This window comes from Thalassophryne amazonica, chromosome 11, assembly GCF_902500255.1.
Source record: "Thalassophryne amazonica chromosome 11, fThaAma1.1, whole genome shotgun sequence".
In the NCBI taxonomy this organism is placed as follows: domain Eukaryota; kingdom Metazoa; phylum Chordata; class Actinopteri; order Batrachoidiformes; family Batrachoididae; genus Thalassophryne; species Thalassophryne amazonica.
In genome coordinates this window covers 7,868,581-7,881,038 of record NC_047113.1, presented here as the reverse complement: position 1 = coordinate 7,881,038, position 12,458 = coordinate 7,868,581, and the positions used below count along the sequence as shown (strand labels likewise).

The following is a 12,458-nucleotide window of genomic DNA, read 5'->3' as shown; positions in this document are numbered from 1 at the left end:
AATGTCGCAACTTCATATGAATTGGCGTTGTAGATCAATCGGTTTCAAGCAATAATGATTGAAGCTTAATTCTGTAATTGATAAATAGATGAAGAGAATAGATTAAAGCATTAAATTATTGGTTGCCCAGTAACCATAAAAGATAGAGAATAGATTAAAGTATTGGCCCAGTAACCATAAAGAATTAAAGTGACAGTTCTTTTTGTCTAAGATTTCTGGCAACAATGATTAAAGCTGAATTCTATAATGGATCCATAGATTATTTCTACCAATAATGATTAAAGCTGAATTCTGTAATAGATAAATAGAGAATAGGTTAAATCATTAAATTATTGGTTGCCCTGTAACCATAAAGAATTAAATTGAAAGTTCCTTTTGTCTAGGATTTCTAGCATTAATGATTAATGCTGAATTCTGTAATGGATAAATAGATTAAAGCATTAAGTTATTGGTTGGCCAGTAACCATAAAAGATGAATAGATAAAAATAATACATTAAAGCATTAGCCCAGTAACCATAAAGAATTAAAGTTTTTTTTGTCTAAAATTTCTAGCAGTCTATATACATAAAGGGCTAATTCCGTCTGTCTGTCTATCCTGCATAAACTCACAAACTATAATATGTAGCCCTAAAAACTATATATATTCTGAATCCTCATGACATGGGGAACAAACTGGTACCATTTTTTTAAAAGTTTAACTGAAAATTAATCCCAAAATAGACAGCTGTCTGTATGACCAGGCAGATTCAAATTTCCAGCCCTGTATATGTGTTGGCCATCTCTGTTTATTTAATCCCTTTCTACAGCTGCTTTATGTTCTCAACTGTTAGGCACCTGACTGTCCTGTACAACCCAGTTTGCCTTCCTGCCTGAATACATTCATTTTATGTTTGTAAAATTCCAATGTAAAAACAGTGAAATACACCACTACCTCAATTTTGATTCATTGATATTGACATTTACTGTTACCTTCCTTTTGTGTGTAATTTTGTTATAAATTTGATTGCAAAACGTATTTTTTCCCCTCTGCTTGGTCTAAAAAAGTAACCGTTACTGACTGCCACAGTTTTTTTTTCCTGATTTCTTATAGTGTTTCTTAAAGCCAGAAAGTTGCCATTTGGAATGACTTTAGTTTTGTGTCATGTCTGTGATCTGCTTTTTTTCTACAAAATTAAACAACTGAATGAACATCCTCCGAGGCCAGTGACCTGACGTCCTAATAGACTGACTGACATTATTTGTCAAGGAAATTTCTAAAAGAAATAGGGTTGGATGCAAAAAATGGGAGAATTTGAAAAAGAAATATAAGGTTAACAGAACTAGATGTAGCCTGTAACATACATACAGTTGCTGGTCATATAATTAGAATATCATGAAAAAGTTGATTTATTTCAGTAATTCCATTCAAAAAGTGAAACTTGTGTAATATACACATTCATTCCACACAGACTGATATATTTCAAGTGTTTATTTATTTTGAATTACTTAATTTAGTTACTAATCAATTAATGACTAATCAGTTAACTATTACTAATATTGACTAGTTATTAACAATAATTATTAATACTATTAATTATTATTAGTAATTACAAATTAAATTAATTATTAATACCACAAAATTCTCCAACATGATTGCGATGTGTCGAAGAAATCTTCGACTTCTTCTATTTCTTTGCATTTACACAGGCGAGAAAATAAAAAGGGCAAACAGGCGACTGCAACAAGTTGCGCTTCGGTTGCCATGTTGACAAACAGTGAATGGCAATTTGAGACAGGCAGTTTTTTTTTTTTCCCCCTAAGGCGGAGGGGTGTCTCAATTCATAGGACTAGAGGCATACCCCTTTGCCTTACCCCTTGTTTTAAAGGGGTAGGCATAGGGGTAGGGGGAAGGGGTACAAAAGAGAATTGAGATTGGGCCTAAGTCTGCATGAAGAACTTCAAATGTGTTTCTTTTAATTATTTCCACTTAGTTTGAGGAGTCCACCTCTTATAGTTCTGCTGGACAAACTTTAGCCCATTAAATATTACATTTGTAAGACATCAGCATTACAAAAACAAATGTTGGCCCATTGCTTTGATTAAAATGATTGGCATTTGGCTTATGTCTAAAACAGGTTAACCCGGGCAGCGCCAGGTACTCCAGCTAGTAATGAATAAAAGCAGAATTCTGTAATAGATAAATAGATAAAGAGAATAGGGCAACCAATATTTAAATTATTGGTTGCTCAGTAACCATAAAGAATTAAAGTGAAAGTTTTTAAGTACAGAAGTGACATCAAATCATAAAGGCACAGAAGTGACATCAAATCATTAAAGTACAGAAGTGATACACGCACTCGACCTTATATGAATATACTTGCTTCGCAGCAGGTGAACCTGCTAGTCTGTGTATGTGTATAAATCTCATGTGAGTTGTGTTCTACCCTTTTGGCAATTCCTCAGCAGTATGTTTTACTGAGTTGAGTACTTTGTAATGGTATATTATTTTGCACTGATCTATTGTATAAAGGAACACTACTAGTCAGCGCTTTTTTTCCAGCATCTTTTATTAGCATAGTGATATGATTGGTTTAGGTGAGCCACTTTCCAAGCTGTGGGCCCCCCTCCCCCCAAATGTACTTGACATGGCATTGAGTTCTCTTCCGGTTTGGGGCACACACCAGGTATACCTGTGGATTTAGCAGATGTGTCTATCTGATGCCTTCTTCAGTAGATACGAGACTTCAGCTCATTTTCTTTTAGTGCATTCCAGTGGCCAATTATGGATGGATGGATGACCTTTATTGTCATTACAAGTGCAACAACAACGAGATTACGTCCACACTCAAATTGCCACAGACAAGATACAGCAGTTAATTCACAATTATTACTTGTTTACCGTAATAATGGTACACATCAGAATTAAGACAACACATGTACATTTAACATTGTTTATGTGCACTAAACTTGAAACAGTCCGTTTTCCGAATTGAGCCTGTGAGAGTGGGAGAGCCGCTGCAACAGGAGTTGCGCCACCGTCACCTTGGGGGGAACGGGGACCTGCCGCAGCTAAAACTGTGCAGCCCCTGGAGGCGAGAAGGGGTACCATGAGCGGTGGCCAGGATGGGGTGTGTGTGATGGGGGCAGGAAGGGAGGTGGGGGGGAAGTGGAGCATGCTTCGGTCTTTGAACATGTGTGTCAGTTACTGTCCTTGCACTGGAGTTAGAGAAATAAGGAGGCAGCTAATGTTCCCAAAGGCTGTAGAGATTCTTCTGGAGGAAAACAATGGGGCATTTTATCCTTCAGAGGCTGATAAGCCTGCCGTGTTTGTGGTTGAGCAGTGAAAAACACTTTTTCAGCTTCACATGAACAAACCAGATCCCAAATTATGAAAATTCTCTGGTTTCTGAAATCTTCACCTTCTCCTGCAAGGTGCACATTTGCTCCGAGATGTTATCCAGTTTGCAAGGGTTCAAGGGTTAACACAGTTTGAGAATGCATCGCCTTGCCCAACTCATTAATCATGACAGACGAGCGAGGGGTCGTGGTTTTGGCGGTAGCCAGCTTGTCAGTTTTCCGGAAGGTCAGGGCAGCACATAAGCCAATAAGTACCAGCCCTCCTACTATGAAACCAAATATGAATAAGTCCTCGACGTCCTCCACAGAGAATGGCACAAAGCATGCGACACACCACATCTCCCAGGCGTCGAGATAGCCCGCAGGGTCCCCTAGCCCTTATCTTCTTGTAGACAAAATGGTGTCAGTAGCGTTCAGAGACCAGCTGATCAATTCCATGGTTAATCCAATATAGTTTGAAGAATTCACAGTCTGGTTAAGTAGGGACTTTGAAGGTTGGAGCAGAGATAGTGGCTCTCTGCTTTAACCTTCAAGTCCCTACTTCACCAGACTGTGAATTCCTCAAATTATATTGGATACTGGATCTATTGGACTACTGTTGGATCTACCATGGAATTGATCAACTGGTCTCTGAATGCTATTGACACCATTTTTTCTACAAGAAAGTCAGGACCGGGGGTATCCTGCCTGCCCAGATGGAATGTATCCTGCAGGTTATGTTCTTGACTCCTGGAGCTCTTGGCGTGTGGCATGCTTGGCGCCTTTCTCCGTTGAGGACATCGAGGATTTATTCATTTTTTGGTCTTATGGTAGCAGGGCAGGTACTTTCTGGCTTATGTGCTGCCCTGATCTATCGCAAAATTGGCAACACAGCGGCATCAAGAACCACGGCTCCTCGCTTGTCTGTCATGATTAATGAGGTTGGCAAGGTAGTGCATTCTCAGACTGCAATGACTCCTGAACTCAAGATGCAAATTGGATGACATCTTGGAGCAGATGCGTGCCTTGCAGTTGAAGTTGAAGATTTCGGAGGCCGGTGAATATTCTTAATTCATAATTGGGGATATTCTTAATTCATAATTGGGATTTGGTTGTTCAAGTGGAACTGTAAAGTGTTTTTCACTGCTCAAACCACAACACTGCAGGCTTATCAAGCCTAAAGGACAAATTGCCCGACTGTTTTCCTTCAGAGGAATGTCTTCAGCTTGGGGAACATTTGGCTGTTTCTTATCTCAACTCACAAAGACAAACTGTTTTCATAGGACTGAAGCATGCTCCATTCCGTCCCCACCCCCCACTCTGGCTTCTGCTCACGTCACTCCTTCCCCCTTCTGCAGGGGCGGTGCAGTTTTAGCTGCAGCTGGTCCCCTTTCCTCCCCCCCAAGCTGACAGTGGCGCATCTCAGGGTTGCTGCGTGGCCTTCACCCACTTGCCTCAATTCAGATAACAGACTTCTTCAAACTTAGTGCACATAAACAATGTCAAATGTGTATGTGCTGTCTTTAATTCTGATGTGTGCCATTATTACGGTAAACAAGTAATAATTGTGGACTAATTGCTGTCTGAGGTAACTGGAGTGTAAACATAATTTCTCCACTGTGAGATCAGTAAAGTATATCTCATGCGACCACCCTCGCCGGAGTCCCAAGTTAAATTACACAGGACATCTCTTTAATGGCAACAGGGCAGTGCAGGATCCAGCTGTGATCTCAGTCCTGAAATACTCGCTTATTGTATCTTATCACTTTTGTATGATCGGTTATCATCATTGTCTATGCTTAACTCACAGTTTGGCTTTTTGAATAAGATTAACTTTATTATCTCAAAGGAAATTATTTTTGCCAATGTATCGAACAGTAAACAGTGAACTTTTTTAAATATACAATAGGTAAATCAAATTTATGCAAAATGACTAAAGACATTTTCACAAGATCTTCACCCAATATTGCAAATTTCTGAATAACTGTTGGTTATGTATTTATCCTTAGAAGGAGGAGGAATTGGGGGTGGGGGTGGGGGGTACACACATGAGTGATTAGATGTGTTTCTCGTGTGCTCCTCTGACAAATCGAGTTTTCCCTTCTAAAACACCTTTACGATAAAGGCACTCACTGTAAAACACTCTTTGAGTCTAGCTGGTGACTGTCATTGAAAATGCCCCCAAAGAAACAATGTTTAACAAAGAAAACTACCGAAGAGACCACGGAGGAAATGCGCAAGAGCGACATGCTAGGTGAGCTAGCTGCTAGCACCTCGGCGGACACCACGGTTGTCCTCTAGGCCATACGAGAAATGAGCCGAAAAATGGACGAGAGATTCAACTCTTTGCAGTCGGATTTGAAAGAAAGCCAGGCCACTCTCAAAGAGCATGACGGGAGTCTGTGTGCTGTGGAAGAGGCAACTAGCGAGCATGATTGCAGGTTAGCCACGCTGCAGCAACAAGCTATGCGGCTAGAGGAGGCTAACAACACTTTGCTAGAGAAAGTGGTCGACTTAGAAGCCCGTTCCAGGCGTCAAAACATCAAATTTGTGAATCTGCCGGAGAGTGTGGAGTCTGGGAGGCCAGCTGATTTTGTGTCCGACCTGCTGCCCACTCTGTTTGGGCGTGACCACTTTCCACGACCTGTTGAAGTGGACAGAGCGCACAGGCTAGGTGGTCAGCTGGCTAAGGATAGCTAACAGGCCCCGTATAATGATAGAGAGGATCCATAACTACCGCATCAAAGACTTATGAGACTGGCAGTCGAGCACTCTCCCCTGATGTACCAAGGACGACATATCCACCCACATTTTTCCGGACTTTCCTGCGGGGATTGTGAGGCGCCGTCAGCTGTTTTAAGAGGTTTCCTCTATCCAGCTCGCCTGCGGGTTACCCATGGCAATGTAACATCCACGTTCAACACACCGGAGGAGGTGAAGAGTTTCGTGGACAGCCTGGTGACTGGTGAACAACATTGAAGAGAACTCTGGTATGGGACACTGTTGGTCTGGTTCAGCCTCCATCTGGTCCTTGCACACTTAGCACTTTTATGGCTAAACTGAATGGACATTTTAGGTAATTTAACATTTCATTTATACAAGGTATGTTTTGAATTTAAGTATGACAGGATGAACCTCTTTTACAGTCTTAATTCATGTTGTAGTGCCTTAAAATAAGTTTAAGTTAAATAAGGTGTTTTAATTTAAATAATACGTTTTTGGGAGGGGTACACTTAAGGAAGTGGTTATTTTTGTTTTAACAGCTTAGTAGGTTCCATTACTGAGTACTGTTAAAAGTACTCCTTTAGACAGATGTTAGGTTGGGGTTTTTTGCCCTACGTTGTTTGGGACAGTGGGGCAGGGGGGAGGGAAAGGGTCTATGTATTTTCTGTTTTTCTGTCTATTTCTTGTATGGAGCACTAAACTTGTTCACTTATCAGAGAATAATTACCACAGTCTTTGACAACGGTTAATAAGAAGGATAGAGGGGTCAATATGGTCAGCTGGAATGTGAGAGGCTTGGGTAATCATATTAAGAGGGCTAAGGTTTTTGCACACTTAAAATCTCTGTGTTCTGATGTTTCCTTTCTACAGGAAACTCATATTAGATCATGTGATCAGGCAGGTTTAAGATGCAGCTGGGCAGGACAAATATTTCAGTCAACTTTTTCAAGTAAGGCACGAGGAGTAGCTATTATAATAAAGAAAAACATTTCTTTTGAACATATTAGTACAATAAATGATGTTAATGGTAGATTTTTGATCGTAATCGGTGGACTTTATTGCATGCATGTTACTTTAGTGAACAATTACGGCCCAAACGTGGATGATGCGGGGTTTTTTTTCAGAGAATCTTTAACAAAATTCCTGACTTCGCAAATACTAATCTGATAATGGCAGGGGATTACAATGTGGTTCTTCAACTAACTTGGTGGACATCTGGCGCTTACAACACTCCACAGACCGGGACTACTTTTTTCTAAATTACATAATTCTTACTCCCGCATCGACCTGTTTTTACTTGATTCTAAACACTTACCGAATGTTATTGACAGCAAATATCAAAACATTCTGATCTCAGTCCACGCACCTACTAGCATTGTTTTTGATTTTAATATATTGGAACAAGGCTCAATATGGAGGTTACAACCATATTTACTCAATGATGCAAATTTTTGTAAATATCTGTCAGGTAAAATTGATCAATTTTTGCTCACTAATGATACTCTGGACACATCAGATTCTATACTATGGGAGACTTTTAAGGTGGTTTTGAGGGGATATATAATTTCATATGAGGACTCGCAAAAGAAAATGAGAAACTCACGATTGAGGGAAATTGATGAAAAAAATATCAGCATTGGAAATACTTTATAGACAAAATAATAAGTCTTACCTTACAAGAAATCCTTAATCTTAAATATGAATATAACACAATTTTAACAAGACAAGTAAGTGACCAGATGTCTCGTTTACGGGTGCGCTGTTTTGAGCTTGGTGACAAGCCTCACACTCTATTAGCTCGTCAACTTCAAGGTCAACAAAATAGTAGAGCAATACACAGGATTAAATCGACTAAGGGGATAATATCACACTTCCAAAGTCAATAAATAAATGTTTTGCGGATTTTTACAAGGAGCTGTATAGATCAAAAGCACAGGGGAATGTGGAATCCTGGCTTAAGGATGTTCCCATTCCAAAATTGGACGACGCTTCACGTGAGGCTTTAAACCAACCACTGACCATACGGGAGGTTTTTGACTCCATAAAATCATTCTCTACAGCAAAGGCACCCGGACCCGACGGCTTTGGGGTAGAATTTTATAAAAAATATTTACTGGACAGATATCACCACTCCTGCTTAGAATGTTCTCTCACTCTGTGGAGACAAGGGCACTTCCTCCTACTTTATATAATGCAAACATAGCATGAGACTAACCCAGCCTCTTACCGTTCGATATCAGTGCTCAATCTGGACTGTAAGAATTTCACTAAAATACTTGCTAGTAGATTAAATTTATGTATAGAATCCCTTGTACACAAGGACCAAACCGGGTTCATCCCTAATAGATATTCATTTTTTAACATGAGAAGGGTTTTAAATATTACATATTCTAAGTACCCACCCAAATCAAAACAAGCAATTTTATATTTGCATGCGGAAAAGGCATTTGATCAGGTGGAGTGGGGATATCTGTTCACGGTACTTGAGAGATTCGGGCTGGGGGAATCTTTTGTTTCCCGAGTTCAATTAGCTTATCTACACCCCGCTGCATCAGTTGTCACTAATCAAGATAGATCAGAAGTGTTTTTATTGGAAAGAGGTACGCGTCAGAGCTGCCCACTTTCACCCTTATTTGCTCTAGCCATTGAGCCCCTGGCCATCAGCATCAGAGAAAACTTAGACATCAGACCCATAACAATCAGTGGAATTGATCATAAAATATTGCTCTGTGCTGACAACATAGCTATTTTCATATCAGAACCTGAGCATTTTATACCCAAATTATTAGACTTAATAAATAGTTTTGGAGCAGTGTCTGGGTATACCATAAATTGGCAGAAAAGTGAACTCATGATACTTACAGCAGACTTGGATCCTTTATTTGTGGCTTCCACTCAATTTAAAATATCAGACTCTGTTAAATATTTAGGAATTATTGTTACAAAAAATCCAAACTCTCTCTTCAAACATAATTTTGATGAAAGATTAAGTTCCTTAAAAGAGAACATAGAAAAATGGAGAACATTACCTTTGTCACTGATTGGTCAGATAAATACGATCAAAATGGTCTCCTTGCCAAGATTCCTTTATTTCACAATATTCCAGTATATATTCCAAAATCCTATTTTAAACTGACTCTTTCATTATGCCTTTTACTTGGGGATACAAACAACATAGAATATCAAAACATCTCCAACGACCCAAGGAATGCAGGGGTTTAGGCCTACCATGCTTCCAACATTATTATTGGGCCGCAAATATGAGAGTGATGGTATACTGGCAGATGAATCATGATTTAGAGCCATCGGATAATATTCCCTCATTGTTATCCATAGAACATCATTTGGTTCCTAAAACGTCTCTTTGGGCAATTCTGTTCTCAACGCCTAGACCAAAATCATCTCATAAGGAAGAACATTTTATTATATCACACACTCAGAAAATTTGGTCACAGATCTGAAAATTTTGTAAACTACCTAACACATCTATACATGCTCCAATATGGCATAACCATGCATTCTCCCCCTCATTTACAGATGCTGTTTTCAAAGAATGGAGCTGTAGAGGCATAGTATCAATTAAGGATTTGTATATTAATAAAAAATTTTGTTCATTTGAACAATTACAAGCCGAATACAATTTACCAAAAAGCCATTTTTTAGGTACTTACAACTAAGGAATTATGTCAAACAAAATATTCCAACATTCAACTCCCTCCCTCCTGAAAACACTCTATTCAAGATTCTAATGGGGCCCCTTGAGTCCAACAGTTTAATTTCATCACTGATAAAATTTCTGCAGAGTAATTTCTTATTGGAATCAAGGATGATAATTGGAAAAAGGCCTTGAGGGAAATCCATCACTGCTCTATCAGTTTTAGACTTCAGGTAATACCGTATAAAGTAGTTCACAGGTTACACTATTCAAAAGTTAAGTTGAATAAAATCTTCCCACAAATGTCTCCTCAGTGTGACAGATGTAAGACCACTGATGGCACATTGGCACACCAATTTTGGCTTTGTCCAAAGATCCAAGGTTTCTGGTGCTCAATATTTAATTGGTACTCCTGCGCACTCAAAAAAAAAAAAAAAAAAAAAAAAAAAAAACTATTGTCCCTGACCCCGAAACTGCTCTTCTTGGTTTCTCTGACACTCTCCAGTCATTGGGTCACAACGTGACATCAGTGGTCACCTATGGCATGGTGATAGCTAAAAGATGTATTTTAAAATTATGGAAATCTGACACATCGCCTCAGTTTGAATCTTGGCTCAGAGAATTAATAGGAGTGTTGCACATAGAAAGAATGAGATATGATGTATCAGGTTGTCCTCAGAAGTTTTATAATGTATGGAAACCAGTCTTGGAGCATTTAAAGATATAGCTAACCCCTACAACAAAGTTTTTCTTGTTGTCGTATGATATACCAGTGGACTCTTGTGTAATTTAATGCAGTACTCCATATAATTTATCAACATTCTTTATTTTCCCTTTTTTCTTTTTTTCTCTGTTTTTTTTTCTGTAGGTCTTTTTATTTCCACATGTGTACCATGTTCAAGGCTGCTCACATTTAAAGGGAGGAGGTACGAATGTAAAATATTTGTAGATTTTTATAATGTCTCTCTTAATTTAATTTAGTGTATTCTTTTTACTTTTAAGTGTCTGTGTGTATCTCAGTATGTTTGTTTGGGTAGAGTGATACGGTTAATTTGATGAGAACTATCTTCTGTTATTGTCACTCTGTTTTTTATGTTTTGTAAAATTGAAAAAGTTATAAATAAACGTGAAAATAAAAAGGAGGAGGAATTATACAGTCTGATTACCACAGGTAGGAAAGGCCTCCTGTGGCATTCTGTGGTGCACCTCTGTGGTCTCAGTCTATGGCTGAAAGTGCTCTGACGTCAGTGTGGCATGCAGGCGGTGGGAGGTGTTGTCCCAGATGCTGCGCAGCGTCCTCAACATCCTCCTCTCTGATGCCTCCACCACAGACTCCAGCTCAACCCCCAGGACAGAGCCAGCTTTCCTGATGAGCTTGAGTCTGTTCATGCCTGCTGCCCCAGCACATTATAGCGTAGAAGATGACTCTGGAGACCACCGAGTGATAAGACATCACTCTAGCAGGCAGAGTGGACCCTGAAAATTTAGACTGCTGTATGTTTTTGGTCAACCTCATTAACTCATGGTTTCAGATAACTCGCGGTTCGATTTTGTGGACCCCAACTTGCGCCAGTTAATGAGGTTCAGGTTAGGTTTGAAAGGTCAGACATTTATGAGGCAACAGTAGTGTTATAGCACTACCACTGAAAACTGACAGCTTGTCACAAGATTTCCACCTTCATATTTCTCATCAAATCATGTACAGGATAACTGTTACACCGTCAGTTGCATCAGCACGGATGTTTATCAACTGGGAAGCAAATACATCACTTTGCAAGTTGTATCAACAACCATAGTTTAGGTAACAGTATTAAATTAACACTTTAAAAAAGTTAATCAACCCTGAAATATTTCTAACATTTTACCGCTTTGGTTTTTGCTTTGTGGAAGTTCCAGGGGCACACTTCAAGATTTGAATAGCCCCTATTTTCAGTCTGTATCCATAAACACAGTGAGACCTGTATGTAACATGTTTTCACTGCAGCTGAGAATGCTGAATAAAAGAGCTGCTGCAGTGACATGAAACATCCTCAGACCAGTAAATGCAACACAGTGAAGTGCAGTAGAATAATTCTGCAATAAATGCACCTTTATTCATCCAGGCATCTGTGGTGGTTTTATCTCTCCGAGGACATGCTGGTGCATCTACTCTGTTTTTCATCATGCATCTATTAATACCTCAGCGATGGAATGTCAGAGACTTTGTTCAACCATATGCTGAAACTTCAAACTCGCATCTGTAAAATGCATCTGTGCTCTAGTCTATCTTTGCCTCATAACCAATCCTTGAGGCTGGAGAAAGTTACATGGTTTATCTCCTAATCTTCCTCCACTTTATGACAGCATTCAGTATGTGAGACTTTGCTGGAGATTGTTTTCTGACAAAACACAAGAAGAAATGTTTGTAATCTCAACATAAAAAAAATGAAGAGCCTTGTCAACTACTGGTAAATACTTAAATTTTTATTCAAACCTCATTAAGCTGTTTGGCCACGACTTCTAAAACTGTAGAAATAATGGGCAAGCTCAGTTAAGATCAGACAACATTGACAAATCAGTATCTTATTGATATGAAAATGTTTTATGTATCAAATAAAACATTAATGGTGGACACGTAGAGTTGTAAGCTTGTTAGAATGTAGTGGAAGCCACCACAGAATAGTAGTTTTTCTAAATTATTCTTGGGGCAGCATACACTCAGATCCCACTATTTATGATTCACCATTGCTGCTTTTTGCTTAATTTTATTGATTTATTTTAATC

General features: G+C 39.0%; 1 protein-coding gene across 1 annotated transcript in view; it reads left to right on the top strand.

Annotated features, from left to right (window-relative positions):
• Positions 1 to 12,458, top strand: part of LOC117520523 (microtubule-associated tumor suppressor 1-like) — a 76,434-nt gene that overhangs the window by 16,070 nt on the left and 47,906 nt on the right. The window contains 1 exon segment of the mRNA XM_034181850.1: positions 5,733 to 5,985. Coding sequence (XP_034037741.1) covers positions 5,733 to 5,985 — 253 coding nt within the window.